The sequence below is a fragment of the Chiloscyllium plagiosum genome, unplaced genomic scaffold (genome assembly GCF_037043375.1).
Source record: "Chiloscyllium plagiosum isolate Xiang-an unplaced genomic scaffold, Cpla_swu_hap1 HiC_scaffold_28, whole genome shotgun sequence".
NCBI classification, from domain to species: Eukaryota; Metazoa; Chordata; class Chondrichthyes; order Orectolobiformes; family Hemiscylliidae; genus Chiloscyllium; species Chiloscyllium plagiosum.
This window is the reverse complement of record NW_028270166.1, coordinates 8,485,650-8,509,235: the sequence shown is the minus strand read 5'-3', so window position 1 is coordinate 8,509,235 and position 23,586 is coordinate 8,485,650. Positions and strand designations below refer to the sequence as shown.

The 23,586-nt window shown below is 42.2% G+C and overlaps 1 protein-coding gene across 6 annotated transcripts in view; it reads left to right on the top strand.

Moving 5' to 3' along the window:
* arhgef18b (Rho/Rac guanine nucleotide exchange factor 18b) overlaps positions 1 to 23,586 on the top strand; it is a 209,846-nt gene that overhangs the window by 171,449 nt on the left and 14,811 nt on the right. For 5 of the 6 annotated variants that reach the window (XM_043721419.2, XM_043721417.2, XM_043721413.2 and 2 more), the window contains 15 exons: positions 3,548 to 3,602; positions 7,944 to 8,088; positions 8,718 to 8,833; positions 9,339 to 9,479; positions 10,898 to 11,151; positions 13,489 to 13,614; positions 13,783 to 13,900; positions 15,185 to 15,439; positions 17,118 to 17,194; positions 17,682 to 17,860; positions 18,935 to 19,014; positions 20,489 to 20,665; positions 22,068 to 22,208; positions 22,303 to 22,436; positions 22,787 to 22,843. In XM_043721419.2, coding sequence (XP_043577354.2) covers positions 3,548 to 3,602; positions 7,944 to 8,088; positions 8,718 to 8,833; positions 9,339 to 9,479; positions 10,898 to 11,151; positions 13,489 to 13,614; positions 13,783 to 13,900; positions 15,185 to 15,439; positions 17,118 to 17,194; positions 17,682 to 17,860; positions 18,935 to 19,014; positions 20,489 to 20,665; positions 22,068 to 22,208; positions 22,303 to 22,436; positions 22,787 to 22,843 — 2,055 coding nt within the window. The remainder of the gene's footprint in view (positions 1 to 3,547; positions 3,603 to 7,943; positions 8,089 to 8,717; positions 8,834 to 9,338; positions 9,480 to 10,897; positions 11,152 to 13,488; positions 13,615 to 13,782; positions 13,901 to 15,184; positions 15,440 to 17,117; positions 17,195 to 17,681; positions 17,861 to 18,934; positions 19,015 to 20,488; positions 20,666 to 22,067; positions 22,209 to 22,302; positions 22,437 to 22,786; positions 22,844 to 23,586) is intronic. The other variant, XM_043721416.2, reaches the window with a different exon arrangement.

The window sequence follows — 23,586 nt, the reverse complement described above, 5'->3', positions numbered from 1 at the left end:
CACCTTATCAAACTCCTTACTAAAATTCATATACACCACATCAACCGCTTTACCATTATCCACCTGTGTTTGGTCATCATCTCAAAGGACTCAATATGGTATGTGAGGCGCGACCTACCCTTCATGAAAGTTTTGACTATCCCTAATCAACTTATTCCTTTCTAGATGATTATAAATCCTATCTCTTATCCTTTCCAACACCTTACCCACAACAGAAATAAGGCTCACCGGTCTATAATTACCAGGGTTGTCTCTACTCCCCTCCTTGAACATTTGCCATCCTCCAGTCTTCTGGCACTATTCCTGTAGACAATGACGACATAAAGATCAATGCCAAAGGTTCCAATCTCCTCCCTGACTTCCCAGAGAATCCTTGGATAAATCCCATCCCGCCCCGGGGACTTAGCAATTTTGGACAGTGTGAAAATAGCTAACACCCCATCCTTGTGAACCTCAATCCCGTCTAGTCTATTAGCCTGTATCTCATTATTCTCCTTGACAAGATTGTCTTTTTCCAGTGTGAATACTGAGGAAAAATATTTATTTAGCACTTCCCCTATCTCCTCGGACTCTCTCACAACTTCCCATCTTTGGCCCTAATCTTTTTCTAGTCATTTGTTTATTGCTGATACACCTGTTTTATGGTTTTCCTTGATCCTACCTGCCAACCACAATCACAACAACTTGTGATATAGTTGTGATCTAAATGTAGCATGAGCTCAGGGTGTGCCTGTGGGTCTCTGTCACCATGGCACTGCCAGAGCTTTGACCCTTCCTGAAAGGTCCAATTAATTAGGAGTGTCAAAGTGTTAATGATATGTTCACTTCAAGGTAAACAGTGATTAACATAAGCCTCCACAATACATATTCGCCAACTGCAGTGAAGATATCTTAAATGCTACAAGGCAGGCTCTAGAACTGCAGGAGTGAGTTGAAACACAGTCCATTTATTTACACGCACGCTCTGGTTATAATCATTACCTGATTTTTTTCTTCTTCTCCTCTCTTCCCCCCCCCCCCCCAAGTGCAGGCAGTCATTCATTGTGCTTAAATACACAGATAAACCTATGCACCCAGCTGGTGTTTTAGATTAAGTCAGTTGATGTTCAAAGGTCTAAGTGTTTGGCATACTGCTGAGACATTGCAAGTGATTTTCAGTCTTGTGAAGGTCACTCGTAACTCTCAGCCATTTCAACTTCATTGATTCCACTGAGTAGCCACAGATGCCAATCATTCCCAGCTGAGGATCCTTTTATGGGCTCAAAGTAGAGTAACGCTTCCATCATCATGCTATATCTGTAATCTCCAGCAGAACAGCTCTTACTTTTTCAACATAATGGCATTCTTTTCTTGTACCAGCTTTTCTCTGAATCTGCTAACTCTGTGCTGTATTCCAAGGAGGCTTGTGTGTGGGCTGAAGCCCTGTGGAAGTCGCAGGGAGATGAGTCTTGCAGGAAGTTGCATAGGATGATAGTAGGCCTTCGGAACAGTTTGCTACTGAAAGCTATAAGGACAGAAAAAGTTGCTTTAGATATCCTCAGGTCAAAATGGGCAAATATTTTGAAGCAAGACACATTTTAATTTACAGCTGCATAATGAACGGGAATGTTTCACATGTACTTTATTTCAAACATACCTTCTGTCCTGAGGCTAATGCAAGCTGGGTTCGAGTTTTAGCAACATTGACAGAGAGGAAATGACTTGTGCATTTTGTCAAACGATTCAATCTGCAGTCATCCAACTTGTCATATGAAAGTCTGGACTGTTCCACAGCTGTGCATCACAAGCACGATCATCATCATTTCTTAGCCGGTCTGTCATCTTGCAGTTGTAAGATTGATTTTTATTTTCTGAATCTGCAATCTGTAACTAAAACCAGAGGCATCAAAGTCATTTGTCTGTCTTTCTCACTGTTTTGTCCCCAAATTGAGGATTAGTGAGCAAGTTATTTGAGATCAAATGCCCCTGATAAAACAGTTAAAGACCCCTTCAGTCATTATGCTGATGATTCGATTGTTAACAGTTTGGCTGTAGTTGACTGGTTTGGATTTGTCCTGCCTTTTGTGGACAGGACAGACCTGAGCAATTTTCCATGTTGCCGTGGTAATCAGCAGGAGGTTTCCTTACACATGTTTACCCTGAAGCCAAGAAACTTAATATCATCTGGAGTAAATATTGAGAACTTGCAAGGCAGTTCCCTATCAACTGTGTACTAATATGCTGTCACATCACGTGAGTCTATTCACTGTGACAGAGAATGCCAAGGCACTGTGTTAGTGGTTTTTCAGCTCTTGTCTTTATGATTTCATGAGTGACTGTCAGCTGCTGCTTGACTGGTCTGTAGCACAGCTCTCCAGTTTTGGCTCACGTCTCCAGAATTTAATAAGAAGGACTTTACGCCAGGGCTGTCGAGTCATTTCAAGTGCCTCATTTGATGCTGAGGAGTCCATCTTTAGACTGTGCAGTAACTTGATACAACTGAGTGGCTTGCTAGGCCATCACAGAGGGCAGTTAGGAGTGGACCACATCACCACACTGTGGGTCTGTTATCTCACATAGGTCAGATCATCTTCCCAAACGGGCATGAGTAAATCAAATAGGTTTTTATGACAGTGGCCTTGTGGTCTCCAATAGATTAGCTTTTAATCACCAACAAGCATAGTGGAGTTAGTATCTATTTCCTGAAAGCATTAGTCTGTGCCTTGTGGATTACTAGTCCAATGACAATAGCAGTATGGCTTCCCCCAATTACTTGCTGCTCTTCTCCCTGCCTGTAATATTCTGTGAGCACACAACTGTATGTATTGCAAACTGCAGTCTTTTGGAATATGTCCTAGTTGGGTGATTTACCAGCTATAAAGAAACCTCCTAAATGTACTCTTCAGTGCCCTAATGATGTGCAGATGCTTGGAACCCAGAAGTGTCATCACTGAGCAGAATGTTTCACTGTTCCCAGGACGCGGTTCTGCTATTGTTCTGTCTGGCACATCCTCTGTTATTCAGCCATAGGAGTTTACACAACAGGAGGAGTCCATTTGGCCCATCGTGTCTCCCTCAGTCATTATCTCAGTAAAACATTCTGTACTCCAACATCTCATTGCAGAGCTGTTTCTCCTAAATGTTCACCTTGCTTCTAATTTTAAATTGATCCATTAATGCTAAATCTCCAGCAACAAAGTATTTTCATTATTCATTCTATTAAGTTTCTTTGTAACTTCAAAAGCCGCTTGACTGTTTTCAAACTTTCATATGAGAGACCTTAATAAATATTTTTTTTTTTAAACTGAATATTGACACCTCTCTGGAGATCCCAAGTACAGGTTACATAGTTTGCTCTGTAACCTTTAACACGCACACACTTTCTTGGCCCCACATTTTAATTTTCAAAAGACAATACCAGAAACTCTGCTATTGTTATGAAAGCATTCAGCCGTCTTTGGTGACAGTGATAATAAGCTAGAAAGTGAATACTGAGATCGAGTTGTGTGGTGTTGGAATCCAGTAAATTGATGCCTTCTGGTCAAAACTCTATTCTTTGTTTCAACAGCAAAAGGATTCCCAGCAGAAGTATTCTGGAAATCCACAGAACACTGCCCAGCCTGGTGAGTTTTCTTAACAATTTATGTTTATCTAATGCAGGAGACAGTTGGATTTGATCTCCTTACTGTTTCCCTGTTTTTTCCCCTCCCTCCCCAACACCTCGTAAGCAAGGACAGTGAAGACCAACTTGTCCCTCTAGCTTTTCCTGTGCCAGCATGGGGTAATGAAAATCAGATTTAAACAAGAGGTCAGAGTTATAGTAGCACAAATATGTTGGTGATTGTTTTAAACTGGCAGAGGTTAAAGTGACTATGAAAGCTGTTGCAACTACATGTCAGTGAGCATGGGTGATGAGTCAGTGATAATGGGTACAAGTTAGGATAATGGAGTTGTGGATGATTAGTTTAGAGGGTAAATGTTGCAATATAGCATAGTTTGGCACCTGCCCACATCCCAAACCAGGGCAGGAGTGCCACTTTGATCTTACTGTGAGGTTATAAATGTTCAATGCTGATGATTTGCTGACACGAAAAGGCTTTATTTTGTGAAAACATCTTCCATGGTTATGTTTCTGCACTATGTCTCATTGTACTCTGGTTTAGAGGAATGGTTTAAAATCTGACATGTGACATAAAGCTAAGGACAGAAATTCAAATTCCATCACAGATTTTTATGGAATTTAAATTCAGTTAATAAACCTGGAAAATCAAACTTGTCACAGAAATAGTAGCCCTGAAACTAACATTGATTGTTACATTTTTAAAAAAAGCACCTGATTCATTAATGTTCTTTATTGGGAAGGAATTCTACCATCCTTGCCTGGTCTGGCCTATGTGTGACTCGAGACCCACAGCAATGTGGTTGACTCTTAGCTGCTCTCTGAGATGGCTGAGCCTTGGTTCAAGGGTAACTAGGGATGTGCTGCAAACTCTGTCCCTGTCCACGTCCTATGAAATAATTAAGAAAAAAGAAACAACTCCTTATTTGGGGATCATGATTCAATGTTGCTCATGTCTACAGCTGTCTTCTACTTAGTTGTGCCTTTAGGAACTCAGCTTCTTTGAACTGCAAATCACTTAGCTGTACCAGCAGGAATGACTCATGGACTCGGGAGGTAGATCACCTTCATCCTGTCTCTGTGGCCAATGTTGTGGAAGAGCTATCATTAAAGCTATAACTTTCGTATTTATACAGCACCTTTTCTGTCTAAATGTTTCATTACTCCTATCAAGGTTAAACTGTATGCTTTTTAAAAATAAGATTGTACAGGAAAGAAGGCTAATGCAAGAGTTTTGAGCAATCCTGTGGTTTGTACTAAATTGAGAATGCTGGCTGATTTGAGCTTGAGTTTCTGAAATTGCCAAATGTACATCACTCATTCTCCTCCGGCAGATTGTACCACTTGGGTCACTCTGTTCCAAGTCTTCTCAGAGGCTGCAGTATTAATGAATGTGGAGTTGTAGCCTATGAGCTGTCAGCCAGTGCTGATTTTTAAAAAAACACATTATATCTCCAAGCAGCCTCAGGTTGTGTTGCCCTGTGCGAATAATGGATTGCACAGTGAAAAACGTTTTTTTTAGCCTGTAGAGGTGATGTTTACTAATTTTCATATTGAGGCAGCAAGCAGCATTGCACAGTTGCAGATAGATGCCAACCTGGGGTTTTATACATTGAAGCTGTCTCTTCATTCTGTGTGTCTTAGCCCCTATTGTAGATGATTACTTCCTTATCTTAGCAATGTTGTATTTCCACAATCTATCTTGGAGCCTCTGAGTCAGATTGCCACCTTGTTTCCAAACTACACTTATAGTTGGGACATAGTTGCCAGGAACTGAGCCAAGAGGGCAGCTAGACTTTTTAAAAAAAATTCAATCATTGGATGTGGGTGCCATTATTTATTACCCATCCCAAATTTCCCTCCAGATGATGGTGGTGAGCTACCTTCTTGATTAGCTGCACTCCTTGAGTGTAGGTACACTCACACGTAGCTAGGAAAGGGGTTGACCCAGTAACAGTGAAGGCATGGCAACTTGTTCCAATTCAAGTTGATGCGAGTCATGCAGCATGGAAGTAGACCCTTCAATCCAACTCGTCCATGCTGACCAGGTTTCCAAACCAAACTAGTCCCAGTTGCTTGTATTTGACCCATATGCCTCAACACTGGAGACAAGAAGGAAGGGAAGTGATTTGATAGAGGTGTACAAGATAATGAGAAGTGTAGATAGACAGAGACTTTTCCCCTGGTCAGAAATGGCTGTCATGAGGGATCATGATTTTAAGGTCATTGGAGGAAGGTATAGGGTAGATGTCAGAGATAGGTTCTTTACACAGAGAGTGGTGGGTGTGTGGAATGCACTGCCAGCGGTGGTGGTAGAGTCAGAGACATTAGGGACATTTAAGCAACTGCTGGGCAAGCACATGGATGGCAGTAAATTGACAGGTGTGTAGTTAGGCACTTGGCACAACATCACTGGCTTGAAGGGTCTGTACTGTTCTATGTTCCATGTAAACCTTTCCTGTTCATGTACCTGTTGAAATGTCTTTAAAATGTTGTAACTGTGCTTGCATCTGTCAGTTCCTTTGATAGCTCATTCCATAGACGTGCACTGCACTCTGGAAAAAGTTGCCTCTTGGGTCCCTTTTTAAGATGGTGATTGTACCACCCATCTGCCTTTGTCCATCTATGTGTTAGACATCATGGGTTTAGTTGCTGTCAGAAAAGCCTTGGTAACTTACTGTAGTGCACTATTGTAGATAATATGCACTTGTTGACTCCATGGGTGAAGAGAATTGATGTGGAAAGGGGGTGAATGTGGTGCAAGTCTCCGAGGCTGCTGGGTCCTGGATGATGTCAAGCTTGTTGAATGTTGTTGAAGGAATGCTCATCCAGGCAAGTGAGGATATTCCATCGAACTGAGAGTCAGAGGTGTGCAGCACAGAAACAGACCCTTCAGACCTACTCGTCCATGCCGACCAGATATCCCAACCCAATCTAGTCCCTCCTGCCAGTACCTGGCCCATATCCCTCCAAACCTTTCCTATTCATATAACCATCCAGATGCCTTTTAAATGTTGCAATTGTACCAGCCTCCACCACATCCTCTGACAGCTCATTCCATACACGCACCACCCTCTGAATGAAAAAGTTTCCTCTTGGGTCTCTTTTATATCTTTCCCCTCTCACTCTAAATCTATGCCCTCTAGTTCTGGACTCCCTGACCCCAGGGAAAAGACCCTGTCTAGTTACCCTATCCATGCCCCTCATGATCTTATAAACCTCTATAAGGTCACCACTCAGCCTCCACTCCAGGGAAAACAGCCGCAGCCTGTTCAGCCTCTCCCTGTAGCTCAAATCCTCCAACCCTAGCAACATCCTTGTAAATCTTTTCTGAACCCTTTCAAGTTTCACAACATCTTTCCGGTAGGAAGGAGACCAGAATTGTACGTAATATTCCAACAGTGGCCTAACCAATGTCCTCTACAGCTGCAACATGACTTCCCAATTCCTGTACTCAATACTCTGACCAATAACGGAAAACATACCAAACGCTGCCTTCACTATCCTACCTACCTGTGACTCCACTTTCAAGGAGCTATGAATCTGCACTCCAAGGTTTCTTTGTTCAGCAACACTCCCTAGGACCTTACCATTAAGTATAGAAGTCCTGCGAAGATTTGCTTTCCCAAAATGACTTTGTCTTGTAAATGGTGGACTTGTTTTGAGGAAGTCAGGAGGTTGGTTACCCACCACAGAATTATCAGCCTCTGACCTGCTCTTGGAGCCGTATTATTTAAATGGCTGGCCCAGCTCAGTTTATGACCACTGTTAATAGGATGTTGGTAGTGAGAGATGCAGCAGTAGTAGTGCCATTGAACAGCAAGAATTTGATTGGCTGTTGAAGATGGTCATTTCCTGGAATTTGTGTGGCACAAATGTTGTTTTGTCATGTATCAACCCAAGCTTGGATGTCATCCAGGTCTTACTGCATATCAGCTTGTGCTCCTTCAGTGTCCGAGGAGTCACGGCTCGTTCTGAACAATCTGCAGTCATCCATGAAGATACCACTCTGCACGTTTGATGGAGGGAAGTCATTGATGAAGCAGCTGAAGCCAGAAGACCTGGGTTCAATTCCCACCTGCTCCAGAGGTGTGGAATAACATCTGAGCTGGTGGATTAGAAAATATGCCCTGGTCTTTTTGTAGCCAGGTGATCTTTACAAGATTGTCAGGGGCAAAGTGTGGGGAACAGAATAGTGAGAGGGGTGCAGGATTTGGAGAAGTGGAGTTGGGGTGTAGGATGTTTAGGGCTGAAGGGGCTGAGACAAAGCAGGAATAGCAGATTAGGACATTGAGAGGCAGAAAAGGTTAAATTTGCTTTCTGACACCTAACATTCCCTTTGCAGCGCCTTTAGTGAAGGAACAGCCCCGGTGCTTACCGCTGGCCACTGATGGCACATCTGGAGCTGTGCGGAGTATCGGCATGACCGTTCCACCAAGGAGACCTTCCCAACCGTCTTCAACCAGTGTTACTAGCTACACCAATCACGGGTTAGCACAACTTACTACATTGTTAGGAAATACTCACATTGATAAACAGGTGAAGCCCCAGTTAGTTGGGAATGATTATATCTTTTTTTTTAAAGATGTCCCTGTTGTTCTGAGGACTATAACCTCACACAATTAAACTATTGGGAAGCAGTTTGGAGTGCCATGATCGTGACACCATCTCTACTATTTTCACTGGCCTGCATTAGCGATACCAGAAGCCACATAGCAATTCCAACTAAATCCCTCAAATCTACCACACCGAGAACATTGGATCCCAGGAGACAGTAGCAAGCTGGAAGCTAATTGTGACATTTATGATGGATTAAATGTTGAGTAAAAAGCCATTTACAGAATGGGATCTAGTCTGATCCATTTAGTTTTGGCTATAGAAATAGGCAGTGATGTTAATCAAACGACAAGGTTTTAGCCATAAAATCCATATCAAAAATAAAGTTAGTACAAATAAATAAATAGGGGTATTGTGGATTGGCACTAACGGAAAAATGTCACTCAGTTCCTCTAAGTTGGGAGATATTTAGGTCTGATTTGATTGGAGAGGTGAATGGAATTGTACTTATGCCTAATGTTGCACCTATTTTTTAATACATGCTTTTGCATTTTATGATTAGAATAACTGCAGGGGAGATGGAGCAGGAAGTGGAGAATGGAATCCCTAAAACCAAGACTTCTGCTGAGGAAACCCAGGGTCTAATTTCGTCATCCATTGAGTCACTTGTGGCAGAAGGTAATTGTGATGTGTGCAGATGAGGGAGGGTATCATGCATTCAATTCAATCCAATCCAGGGACAGCTGCATAATGCTGCCACCAGCAGCATAATAGAGTGCGCAGTGCTTGAATTAAGCTATAACCTCCTGTCAGCTGTGCTCCCACTTGGTGAAGTTCCATAAAAGATAGAACCTCCAGAAATAAAACCTTGATTGCTTCAATCAATTAAACAAAACAGTTTTTAAAAAAAAGGTAAAGTGCATGAGCTGGGAAATGGGGCAGGAGGAGATTAGATTGAAGAACTGAATGATCTGATGTGGACAAGTGTCATGAATTGTATCCAGTATATTGGAGGAGGAGAACCCCAGTCTCCACAGCTCTGCAATGGGAGTTTTGTTCGTTCTTGTGCTGGTTGCACAGCACCAGGTGAGACCAGGAAGTGTTTTGTAAACCTTTTTGAGGCAAAGGGAAGATGGTGCCCTGACTGACTAACTTTAATTTTCAATTTCCTGTCATGTTTCAGACACCATTTATGCCTCTCTAAAGGCAGAGTTGGAGGCAGATGGCCAAGATTTTGAGGCTGAATCGTGGAGTCTTGCAGTGGACCAGGCATACGCAAAGAAACAGAGCAAAGAAGTCATCAAAAGACAGGATGTCATTTATGGTAAGACTGCAGTATTCATCAGCACTCAATTGCCTGTGCACTGTGTGTTCAGCTGACCTTGTTATTCAATGTGCTTGAGTGTTTGCTCAGCGTCCAGTGAAAAAGCCAGCGGGCTTCATTTCGTTGCCCTATGGTGGCTCAGTGAGTTACAGCATCAAACCTGATGTGGGACTATTCCTTTGAAATCAGGTTAAACTTAACAACCGCTCACTTCCATGCTACGTTTCCTACCTAACCTTGTAGTTGGACTTAGCAAACCATCAGGAATGTACATGAAATTAAGTACGATAATTGCACTGGGTTATAGAGAACAATCACGATTATCCGAATGAGATGGGCGGGGAGTATTTTTTTTGGATAAGTGCTGACGTTTTTACGGGACCTTTTGATCTTGTTCGGATAATCCGAAGTTTGGGTAATTGACGTTCGGATAACTAAGGTTGCTCTGTACTTGGGACTCGAGGTGATTTCCTTCTCTAGCCACCGAGACTTAGTGAGAGTTTTTACAAATTCACACATGTATAGAGAGGTCTTCAGTTGATGGTTGTGGTTTTTGCATGTGGTTTCTCCCCCTTTGGTGTAGTTTTTGTTGCAGTCAAGATGTACAAACAACAAGCACGCTACCTCCAGGTACCTCACCAGTATTCATTTGATTTCCTGAATGATTTTTATCAGTTACTTCCATGATCAAAGTTATGACCGCGTTTAGTCCTAACCTCACAATTTCTATGCCTATGCCCATGCCTATTCTATCACTCATTGGACAAGGCTGAGGAGTTGAAATTTTGGCTGTGATCCAAGAATATTTGGGTGTGTTTCTCCCCTGCCCTGATATGTGCATTGTTTAGTTCCACACTGGCTATAATATGCCTTAATAAGCCGTCACTGGAGCCAGTGCTGTGAAGTTGAAGTAATGCGTATGTGTTCTATCTTAACACCCAATACTTCCACTCAACAGTACAACATGTCCCTACAAATTCAATGTGTAGTCTTGTTTTCCACTGCAGAAATTCCCCTGCAAACTCATGCTTGGAGTGGTGTGGTTAGCACTGCTGCTTCACTGCGCCAGCAACCCGGGTTTGGTACTACCCTTAGGTGACTGTGCAAACTCTACTCAGGCAATCTCCCGGTGTCTGTGTACGTTTCCTGCAATTTCTTCCCACAGTCCAAAGATGTGTGGATTAGTTGGATTGACCATGCTAAACTGTCCATAGTGTCCAAGGTTGTGTAGGCTAGGTGGGTTAGCCATGGGAAATGTGGGATTATGAGAATAGAATAGAGGATGGGTCTGGGTGGGATTGTGTAACTTGCTGTATTTTTGCCATTCTGTTCTATAACTACCCTGTAACGGTTTGGACTAAATCACTTTCCTATCTTCTGACATAACTCTGTTTCTAAAACAAACCCGCCTCCTTCAGAACTAATGCAGACAGAGATGCACCATCTCCGAACTCTGAAAATCATGCTGCACGTGTACAATCGGGGAATGAAGGAGGAGCTCCAGCCCAGCGACAGACACCTTGTTGGCAAAATCTTTCCCTGTTTACACCAGCTGCTGGAAATCCACGGAGTTTTCTTTTCCAGGCTGAAGGAGCGGCGGAAAGACTCCTTGGAGGAAGGGAGTGACCGGAATTACCTCATCCAGAAAATTGGTGATGTTCTCTCTCAACAGGTAGGGAGCAAAAGTAGGATGTTGACATCTGCACTGAGTGAGCTGAGGAAGGCTGAAATGACTTGTTGCAGTTACCTTTGGTACCCCCAAGGATGGAGAAATCAACCGATTTTTGCCATATACCTGTGATTTCTCCCAGAAATTCCCTACTTGATAATTCCCATGATTTGAATACCCTGCTAACGGTCACCATCTCGATCCACTGTGAGCAACGCTGGAGAGGGCAGGTTCTTTGCAATTGAAGGATCTTAATCTCTCTCGCAGATTCTAATTGCTTTGTACAGAGAATAGTATGACCTGGGAATGATTTGAAGGCAGGTATTTGGCGGTGATGCTCTGAATCGCAACTAAACTAGAGCAGTTCAGAGATGTCCATGTCCCATAAATAAAAAATTTTATGCCCTGCCATTATCTCCCTCCTTGCTGTTATCAACAACTTGATACATTCACTGTGATAAATTATTTTCCCAAAAACTGTATTCTGGCATTGAGTGCACACATCACATTCTATTAAGTTATGCAATTCTGGGAATGGGGTAGATCTTCTGACACTCTCGGCTTCTGTTTAGTTTCTGGTTGGGAGTGTAGAGACAGAGGTGGAAAACTCTTTATCACGTGATAAGCAGCTGCTGTTTATGTGCCTTCCAAGGTACATTTAGCAAATTAAAGCTTGAAAATAATTTGTCCACTGATTTGATGGTGGGATGAAATTAAGAGAACGACTGTATTTGGTTGACTAAAGCATTTGTGGTGCCTTGATGCTTTGCAAAGCATTGTTTATTATCTTTTGATATCTTGGAGTTGCAGAGAGCGCGTGTCAACAAGACATTATTGTCACTACTGATTCATCCCTTCTGCTATCTGCACTGGAACCTAATTATGCTGAGCTCCTGATAGTTGATGCTGATAATCACTCAGCAAGATCACAGCACCAGGGAACCATTAGTCCCTGTGGAACTGTAACCTCATCTGATAGTCTCTTCAATTGAGGAGAAAAGTGGGATGGCTCAAAAATGTGTTCATAAAACAGGACAAATGTATCATTATCTCAATAATATCTCATTGAGTCGGTGTTTGAATGTTTGTTGGCTAACTGTGAGTTATACATGGAAGCTTTTGTGCAGTAGACTTCCGATTCAAAGCTTTATGCTACTACAGTAAAACTGTAGCAAAAGTCAAACTTTCTAAGTATTTCCTAATTTGTTTCAAAAATAATAAAAGGAACTGGAATTGTGGACTGAGAATGTTGTAATGCTAAGGGATCCTGGGAGAGCTGAGGTGATAATCCATTAACTTGACCCTGATCGTAGACGGACATGTGCATGTACCCTTCAGACTAATGCAGACACTGTTGTTGAAGCATGGAAACTGAAGGTTTAGAATCTTCAAATTTGCATGCGGTAAGTCTGTGAAAGATGTCATTTGTGCAAAAGCACATTTGACTCGTGAGTAAACCCACAACAAAGGTCTGAAAGACCAAATGATGAAAAAAAACTTTTACACCATCACTGTTAATGTTTTGGTTTTGTGCCTCTTTGTTGGTTTGATCAAAAATTTAAAGTAAGATCTTGCAGAGAACAAGTTTTGGACAGTATCTTTTTAATTTGACATGAGATAGACCTGAGTACAAAAGTGGACTTTGTTGCATTGAATCACCATTCTTACCCTAGGAAGGCCCCTGATTGCAGGAAATGAGTAAGGGCCACCCTGCTGAAGGAGAAGAGAAAAACTTGTAACTCAATCATATTTTGGGCTAGTGTAGAGAGAACATTTCTAATAGATCTGTGCTATATCTGCCCTGTGAATGTTTGGGGCATTCTGTACCTAACCTATGCTGAATACCTGGAGGGGAGAAATGTCCAATTCTCTATAACAGTCAGTCAGTTTTTTGTTTTAAAAATACAGTCCCCAAAGTGTGGAAATGGGCCATCCGGCCCATCAAGTCAACACCCACCCTTCGAAGAGCATATCACCCACACCCGTTCCCCCTACCTTATTCATGTAACCCTGCATTTCTCATGGCTGACGCGTCTAACTTACACATCTCTGAACATTATGGGTAATTTAGCATGGCCAATCCATCTAACCTGCACACCTTTCAACTGTGGGAGGAAACTGGAGCACCCGGAGGAAATCCACGCAGGCACAGGGAGAATGAGCAAACCCCACACCCAGTCGCCCGAGGCTGGAATTGAACCTGGGTTTTTGGCGCTGTGAGACAGTAGTGCTAACCATTGAGCCACCTTTATTCTTCTGAAAAATAAAAATTTCAACAAAGCTTTTAACAACGTAATCTGAAATAATTTTTGCAGTGTTTACAAATGTATTTTGCCTTAGTTTTCAGGTGAATATGGAGAGGAAATGAAGGTGCAGTATGGGAATTTCTGCGGTCAGCACAACGAGGCAGTGAATTATTACAAGGAGATGTACCAGCAGAGCAAGAAGTTCCAAAATCTAATCAAGGTGTGTACTCTGTTGTAGGAAGACACATACTGAGCATCTAATGTATTGCATATCCCAGTTTCCTATAGTGGAAAATCATACCTTTTTTTTAAATAAAAAAGCCTCACTGTTTATTACCACAATACATGTAGGCCATTTGGCCCATCAATTTCACATTTCTTTTTCCAGAAATTAAGTAATTACGCTGTGGTGAGGCGGCTTGGAGTGCAGGAATGTATTTTACTGGTTACCCAACGTATAACTAAGTACCCTGTCCTGGTGGAAAGGATTATTCAGAATACTGAAGGTATGTCGGTGTGTAGAAGCAGCCACTCAACTACTTTATAATTGAAGTTGCATTGTTTCACTGTGCATTTCCATACAGTTCTATAGGAAGGATAATTGGAAAGATTGCAAAGAAAGATGTACAAGGATGATAACAAGACTGGATAGTGTTGTGTTATAAGAACGCTGGATATGCTGGGACAACTTTCCCTGGAGCATAGGAGTTTGAGGGGTGACCTAATAGAGGTTATAAAATCATGAGAAGCATAGATAAGGTGTACAGCGAAGATATTTTCCCCATGATAGGCGGAAAACAAGAGGCCATAGGTTTAAGGTGAGAGGAAAAAGCTTTAAAAGGGATCTCAGGGACAACATTTTCAGAGGGGGGTTCATATGTGCAATGAACTGCCAGAGAAAGTGGGAGATGCAGGGACAGTTACAACATGTAGGACGATAGGTCAGATATGTGGTCAGGAAAGGTTTAGAGGGATGTGGGCCAAACTTGGGCAAATAGGACTAATTTAGTTTAGGAAACTTTGTCGGCTTGGACAAGTTGGACTGAAGGGTCTGTTTCTGGTCTGTATGACTCTGCTTCATCTTGCTTTCTTTTTGAATAAATGTTTATTGTGTAATTGGGATATTGCAAGGTTTAATTTTTGAACAATGCATCTCAAAAAATGCAAACTTTTTTTCTCTTACAAGCTCCATTATGTTCCTACCATGCTGAAGTTACCTCTGTTATTCCTTATTGGCTTCACATCCCTTATACTTTGGCTGTTGTGCCTCTGTGTTGTGTTAAAGTCAAGATTCATGGTATTGTTTCCTACTCTGAACTCATTCTTTTCTAGCATCTTGTTGCCCCAGGTCTGTCTCAATCTTTACGTTCAGCAGGCTGAACTGTCCAAGTTGTTGTCTCAGCCGGGTTTCAGTGTTCACCCTTTCCCTTTCATTGGTCCACAAGGAGTGGCATTAGGATGTGGCTTTATATACGTTGTATGACAAAGAATCATTAGAACAAACTACTGAATAGTACTAAGTGTTTCATTTTCATTCTTGCAGTGGGGAAAATGTTGAGGTTCCACTTAAAAGGTGCCTGTCCTCTAATTAAAATAACTGGGTGAATTGCAGGCAGAGGCCACATTGCCTCACTGTTGTATGCCATTCCGGAGAGGAATGGGGAGACTGGTCAGCTTTGTGGCTATTGAGCAATGCGAGAAGTAAATAAAATGGGGAACTGTATCCCACAAATAGTGATTTCAGCTGGTCTGCATTCTTGATTCTGACGAGTGCTCCTGTGTTTTCAAAGCTGGTTCAGAGGATCATGACGAATTGACCAAGGCCTTGCTCCTGATAAAGGACACAATATCAGATGTGGATGAGAGGGTAAGCGTATGTGAGAAAGCTCGGCGTCTGAAGGAGATTGCAAATCGAATGGAACCCAAGTCAATAGCCAAGCTCAAGAATGGTGATGCCTTCCGTAAGGTAGACATGCTGAGGTCGAAGAGGAGACTTCTGTATGAAGGAGTTGTCTGTTGGAAGGCTGCATCTGGACGGCTAAAAGGTAGAAATCCCTTTGTCATTGCGATTTTTATTTCACAGCTGCAGTGAGGATAGGTAGTCTGTTTGACAGCGACGAGAATGAAAGCATAGGGCGACTGAATTGGAGCAGAAAACTGCTGCCTTTGATTAATCCAGGGGAAAAAAACCTGAGAAATGACAAGTCCCAAATTGATGGTTAGCACTATATTGTGTAGTATTCTGTTGTTTATTTGACATGATTTCAATATCAGGACTAACCATCTATTTTCTCATCAACATGACTTGTGGTTTCTTTGCAAACTAAAATTAATAGGTAGCAAAGATGTTAGACAGTAATTAGGTCATTAACGGGAAAAAGCAGAGCGCAATCTTCTAAGGTGTAAATATTGAATAGAATTCTACTTGGAGACCTTACTGCGAATGTGAATGATGTGGAATTGTACACACTGCCAAATAGGGGAAAAAAAAAAGCAACATTATTTTTATATATTGGCTTTCCCATCTTCTGTTCACTCAAAAGACCTGATGCTTAGGCAGACATGTTGGCCATGATGTGTACTATATTACCTGATGGTACAAGGACTGGCGGTCACAGCTTTATGGTGTGGATAAGAGGTGCAGGAGGGACATGAACTTTTCTTCCAATGCTGAGAGTGGTATTGGAACTCACTTCTTGTGAGAGAGGAGTAAGCTGAGGCAGTCAGTGATTTCACACAGACATTGGATAGGCACTCAAGGGAAATTTGTAATCGATGGGGATAAAGCAGGAGGATGAGAATGACTGGACTGCTCTATAAAGCTGGCATGGCCTTGATGGCTGAATGGACACCTTTTGTGTGTTTGGTCATTTGGAATAAATATTTGCTGCTAGAGCACTTTTTTATGTTCACCTGAACATGAAAATGGCAGTCTGCTGTTAATTTCCAGGGTTAACACTGCTAACGGTGCACTCCCTCAAAATTGGCTCCAGCATTCATTATAAATTCATAAAACAGTTTCAACCCATGATGTGTTTCTTCACACTTGGACTGACACTTGGCAGATCACAATGAACAGAGGAATCTGTGGACTAAAGGAAAAGTCTTCATACACTTTATACCTGGGTGGATTAGTGGCAAATTCATTATGGCACTAATAAATGTACTGAGTGGAATTAAAAATGAGGCTAGTACAAAAGCAAATGCTGCAGATGAAGGAAATTTGAAATATAGATCTGAAAATGCTGAAAGTACTCAGCTCATCAGGCATCATCTGTGGAGAGGGGAGCAGAGTTCATGTTTCATATCCATCAGAACTGGTGCACCATGATGGGTTACAATTTTCCCAGGGAAACCTCATTGAGATTCTCAGGAACCCAGTTTAGGGAGGGCCTGAAATCCTTGAAGAATTTGTCTTTATCAGTTTGAAATTGGGAAGCAAAGATATTACGTTTTTCTTGGTGTGTGTGGTACATCGGTTAGCTCAGTTGGTTGTATGGTTGGTTTGCGACATGGAATAACGCAAACGATGTGGGTTCAATTTTTGCACTGACCGTAGATATAATGAAGGACACTCATTCTCGGCCTTTCCCCTCGCCTGAGGTGTGGTGATCCGGAGATTAAACCACCACTAGTTGTGTCTGAGAGTGCAGCGCTATGGTCCCATAGGATTATGGCGACTTTACCTTTATTTTATTAACATGTTTGTGCTCCATTTCTTAGATATTCTGGCCCTCGTTTTGACAGATGTGATTCTGCTACTTCAGGAAAAGGATCAGAAGTACTCATTTGCTACAGTGGTAAGTACAGACTGAAAAGTCCACCCTCTTCTTAGGACATATTTGTCCATTTACTTATGAGTAAGGACATAAGCCTTGGGCAGTGCAAGTCATCTCTGTACATCCTGACCTCTTGAAGGAACTGGGTCAGTCCCACCTGAAATGTGGCTTTTTGGATATTGATAGCCCTCCAACACCTGCTCTTTGATCAGCCCAGTCAGTATAGGGGCAGTATTAACTCTGTCCACTTGATGGAAGCCAGCTGGATGGTCAGTTAAAATGGTCACACTCCGAGGTGAGTCACAGAGGGTGAACCGAGTATTGTGCTTGTGTGTGGCGTAGAAGGCGAAGCTGCCAGTTCGTTAGTCTCTGAAATAGGGTTTGACTTAAGATTGAAGGGGTGAAAGATAAAAAGAAAGAAATATAAAGAAAATGGTTCTGGTAAAGGTCTGTTTTGAATCATTTTACACTTGCTGTAACTTGGTATCTGTATCTCCTAACTTCTCAGGACCAGAAGCCAGCTGGCATTTCGTTGCAAAAGCTCATCGTCAGGGAAGTAGCCAATGAAGAAAAAGGAATGTTCCTCATCAGTGCTTCTGATGAAGGTCCTGAGATGTACGAGATCCACACCAACTCCAAGGAGGAGCGTAATACTTGGATGGCAGTTATCCGGGATGCGATAAACAGGTAGCATTGCAGTACAAGGTCTACTCCCTGTCACTGAATTCTAGTGTTGTGTGTATTATGGTGACACCATTTGATGAAGGGTAGTACCAACCTATAGGAGTCTCTTTACTCATTTCCGATCTACCCTGCTAATCTCTTGCCCTTCTAATACATAATGACATATTTAAAACCATTACTTTTACCTTAAACTGCTAGTACTGCTGTCTTGAGCAATTCTCCCTCCCCTTATTCTCTCTCAGAACCTGGGCCCAGTAACACACTCAAGCCCCCTATTCTCTTTTACTCACCTATGTATCTGTAATACATTTCTGATATCACTCAAACATCATCTGGTTGTTATCACATTGCTGTTTCTGGAAAGTTGCTGAGTGCAAATTGGTTGCTCTTTTTCCGACATTATGATGGAAGGGGTTTTGATTAGATTCCCTACAGTGTGGAACCAGGCTCTTCAGCCCAACCAGTCCACACCAACCCTCCGAAGAGTAACCCACCCAGACCCACTTCCCTCTGACTAATGCACCTATCGCTATGGGCAATTTAGCATGGCCAATTCACCTGACCTGCACACCTTTGGACTGTGAGAGGAAACTGGGGCACCCAGAGGAAACCCATGCAGACACAGGGAGAATGTGCAAACTCCACACAGACAGTTGCCCGAGGCTGGAATCTAACCTGGGACCCTGGTGCCGTGAGGCAGCAGTGCTAACCACTGAGCCACCATGTGGCACTAATGCATGGACTTGAACATCAGAACCTCAGGCTAATGTTCTGGAGACACCAGGTAAAGACCCACCTGGCTTAATGTCCTTGTTCAGGACCTGCTGATCTGGCCAGCATGTGACTCCAGGTGCACCATGGGAAATAACAGCCCTGTGCACATTCTCCAACCAAATAATAAAAGTGGTGATGACATTTTGTTGCCTGTGAAATGCTTTGAGTAGGTGCCCCAGATCGTTAAAGGCTCAATAGAAACTTGTGTTAAAATGTCATTGTAGAAACTGCGAAGAAACTCTCTTGTCAGATAAGGTTAGCTGATTTTGTGTCAGTGGTAAAATGGATTTTCCTTTCCCTCAGATTCCCGATAGAGGAGGCAGCCCTGAACGAAGATCAGCAGCAGGATGAGAAAAAAGCAGCTCAAATCAAAGAGCTCCAACGTAAGATAGTATCCGAGAACCTGCTGCTAGGGCTCTGATACTAAACCATTCTTTTTAATATGTTAATTTTTTTCAGTCACTCTATCAAAGTTTGTTTGGGCATTTGGAATATTGTGTGTTTTAGAGACCCAGAAGTGTAGGTGTTGGCTCATGCCTGAGTTGTGATGGTACAAGCCTGCTGTGATTCTTTACCTGTGAGCCTGAAGACTGTGTTGGCCAGTTATTTTACTATGCTGGGCAACACAGCTAAATACAGTGCAGCCCTCACACAATGTGCACTGGTATTTAGTTCAGGGGTCATTGGACATTATTGTACAATGGCAAACTTTTTCTCTTTGTTTCTGTCTCTCTCTTCTCGCTCGCTCTTGCTAGTCCACAGGCAATGATGAAATCATAACATGCAGAAAGCTGAAACACAAATAGAATTAAGCTTGAAATATAGACAGCTAGTACACAGGTGTAGCAGGTGATCAAAGTCTAATTCAAAGGGAATGGAGTATAAGAGTAGTGAAGTCTTCCTGAAACTGTACAAGGTGCTGGTGAGCCCACATCTGGAGTACAGTCCCCTGATACAAGGAAAGATATTATTTGATTGGAGACAGTTTACTAGAATGATCCTGGTATGGAGAGATTGTTATAGGAGCAAAGCTAAAAAGGTTGGGATTCTACTCACTGCCACTAGCATCATATTCTTGCGAGTGGAAATGAAAGAATTGAGAAAATGTTACTTCATTCCCTTGTTTTTTTTTCTTATGAGTTTCTTTTATTGCATTTTTTCCACCCATTCTAACTTTGTAATGTTTGTCCCTGTTTGTTTATTAGAATGTGTATGCCAGTGTGTTTAAGAGTACTTAGTTTAATTTGAATATAATTGTGAACACATTTCGGGCATGGGAGGGTGTGGAGAATCCTTAAGTTGGATATCTATTCAATTAGATCTAGGTCGTTCAGTCTGCAGAATCGTTGAATGTTGTCTTTTACTTAGCATGAGGAAGACAGACACTTGCAAAACCTGAAGAGTTTTTTTTTCCTGGAAGAGGCAAAGTGACCTGTCTCTGCTTTAGACATCCTGGAGGTGACTCTTCAACGGCATCCATCCCCATTCTGTAGCAAAACACAAACTAACAGTCCAAAAGCTGTTGCTAAGCAACCTGTAGCCTAATGTTCCTCTGTCGTCCTGGCCAGCAAAAACAACACATCTATTTTATCTCTTTCTAAACATCTCCTTTTTTGACTTTTGTAAACAGTAAATAAAGCACAAGACCTTTCTGTTTTTGGCTTTTGAATCTGAAGTCACATTGTAAACTCTGCACCCAAGGATTGTCCAAAACGTTTTTCCCAGTTTTCGTTCTGAAATGTGGTTCTTGGACAGCCAAGTCTTGCATTGTGGTAGTGCCCCACATTTTTCAGCTTGATGCAGTGATTGGCAGCTTTGTGTCATAGCTCACCAAGTTCTTGTCTGTCCTATTCCTAGAACGTCTGGGTGGAAAGGACGAGGAACTGAAGCGCACCCTGAGTGAGAAGCTGGAAATCTTCAGTGAAATAGCGGAAATCCATGGGTATACGGACGCAGGAAGACCACGTCTGCTGCTTCGAGCTGATGCTCTGGAGTCTCAGCGAGATTCCACGCTCAATGATGCACTGAAAGAAGGTGAGTTAGAGCTGTGTATCTGGAATGAGAAGAGAGTCTGGGTTCAGTGTGGTTTTAAGAATGCAGGCATGCCACAAAATCCTATCCAATAGAGAACTGACTCATCTCATGCCAGCCCTTTGCTCCTTGTTTATTCCTTTCTTGTTTTTTCAACTTGCTGCACTCCTGCCATAAAGAACATCCATTCTCTGGCAGCTCAAGTGAATGGCTGTTCTTCATGGCTTCAGCTAAAGCATTGTCAGCTGTTTGACTGTGACTCTTGGTTCAAGCTGGTGGGCAATGACACAGGGCAAATCTTCGCAAGCTCTCTGCAGCAGATCGTATTCTTCCATTTCTTACAACAATTCCGCACTTTCAAACCTCAATTATCTTGCACCTCCTGTGCAGTGTAACCTATATACTCGCTCTGTCTAAGTATGCTATGATCTGAATGTCCTTATTTTGCTATGATTTGCCTGTACTGCTTGCAAAACAAAACTTTCCACTGTACTTGTGACAACAATAAATAAATGAAATCCTAATCCGATTGAAGCCACGTGTCTGATTTTCCCCGTTCCAATGTATGGCCCAGTGCACTGAGATTAATTGTTGCCTTCCCCTCTTGCCACTGTGACTACGTTCAGCTAATTCACTGTGCAAGCTTACTGTTCATCTTCCTGATCTGCATCTAACCAAGTGCTGGCAATGGATTCGTTTGTGCTGCTTGGTCTTAAACTCTGAACATTGAAAATGGGTAAAGTTACTGATAAATGTAATGGAACAAGTGTGCTGTGCTGTTAATTCCCTGTGTAGTTCTCAACAACTTGTTTTAAATAGTCATAATTAGGAATTTTAAACAAAATCTTTAAAAGGAAATCCTTGTACTGGCTATTTGTGTGTCTCATCTCTAGGATGTGACTTTAGATCAATACAATTTCAAATGACCCAGACACATGGTGTTTTTCTGCCATCTGATGTGTGGTATGGTTTTGAAACCCATTCACGTCAACCACTGTCTAATCGAATGGTGGAGAAGGAGCTGAATCGCCTACTCTTTGCTTGTAACGTCAAGGGCTTAAAGAAAAATGTGCTTTCCTTCTAATGCCTACTTGGCATTTCTTCAGCATAGAAGTTACAGCTGCCTTTCCAAAAATGTAACTAAAGATGCTCAGCAGAGTCAGTGATGTTCCCGTGGACCTGAGTCTTTGTTTGATGTAATGCTGCAGTCCAGCTCTCCTCCCAAACAATGTTAATTTCAAGGCCAAATGAGCATAAGCGAGACAGATCCCAGCAGCTTTCTTTTCATATGTATAAAGGGACAGTATATTTAGAAAGGGAGAGTGGCCAATGAGTGTGTGGATAGTGTCTGAGGTTTTGCTGATTAAGTCTTGTATAAACAGCACGACCTTGTATTGTGTTTCAGTTGAAAACCTTCAGAATTTGATTGCTGCTCAGCCCATCAATGTCAGCTGGCAATTGGATGACACCTTAGGCTCCTCAGCATTGCCACGGCGAGCAGAGACTTTCGGAGGCTATGACAGCAGTTCTGCCAATCCCAGTAAAGGTGAGTTGGCGTATCTGACTCTGAACATTTACAGTCGTTTCTTGTCAGCTTCGCAGTTTTACATTTAGCTCCTGACTTCTCCTCTTGCTTTTAGATGGTTCCATCAAAAGAAAGTCAAATACACTCTCTTCCAGCAGCGAGTTGAAGGTGAAGGAGAAAGCTGGATCTCGGGCAAGTTCCGAACCACAGCTGCAGGACGTGTGCAGTGACGGTGAAAGTGGACGGGCGGTAATTCTGAAGAGCCTTTAACATTAAAATGGGGCGATGTTTTCCTTAATTAATTCATGGATATAAAGTGGAGAAACATGGTTAATCTAGCATTTGTGAACAGAAGAGAATGCACTCATTCATGCAGAAATTTAGTGCTTTATATATTGAGCATTTGGTGGTAGGTTTGCTTCAAGATTCTGTGTGGAGTTTGCATGTTCTTCCAGAGTCTGTGGATTCCTCCCATAGTCCAAAGATGGCCATGCTAAATTGACCATGGTGTCCAGGGACATGGTGGAGCAGTTGTTACTTCTCATTTAGCCATCCATTGCAGTGTCCATCTAAATGTTTCCATTCCCTTTTTGTTTCAGAGTGATCTACCCAGGTGGTACACCATTAGTACCTGCAGTTTTCTGCACGATGCAGAGGTAAGTGTCTGTATTCTTACTACTGTATTTTAATTTTTTTTTGATAAAGCAAGGCAATGCTATCTGATAAAATCAATAATAAAAAGAAAGATATTTGTAATTATTCAGAACAGGTATTTCTGAACTCTGAAACATTCACACTCTTGATCGTTGCTACTCCACTGTTACAGTGAACACACCGCAATTTCTCACCAAAATTGCCTCAGCACCACTATTCACATCTGCAGCCTCTTCAAGGGAAAGCAGCTGGGGTTTAGGATCACTAAGTTTCCATTAACCTGTCTTGGACATATATTGGCTATTCCTTCATTGTTGGGTGTGATTCCTGGTATTCCTTACTGCTATGGGTATCCTTTCCCCATTTGGACTGCAATATTTCATTGCCACCACTTCCAACTCAATTAGGGATGAGAATCAAACCTTCTGGTGGTACCTGTGTCAAAAGAATAAATTTTCAGTAAGTACCTAAGCAAACCTGAAAAGTGTAGGAGGACAGATGAGGTAGCTTAAGCACTAATGATGACTGACACTGTGCTAAACCTTGTGGTTAGAACATGGAAACAAGGGGAGGCTTCAAGTCGGGGTTGGGATATCTGGTCAGCATGGACCGGTTGGACCGAAGGGTCTGTTTCTGTGCTGTACATCTGACTTTTTGACTATGACCATTTGAAGAGACAAAAACTGGTGTAAAATGTGATTGCGTATACTGCTTTTAAGCCCATATCTCTCAATACCTTTGGCTA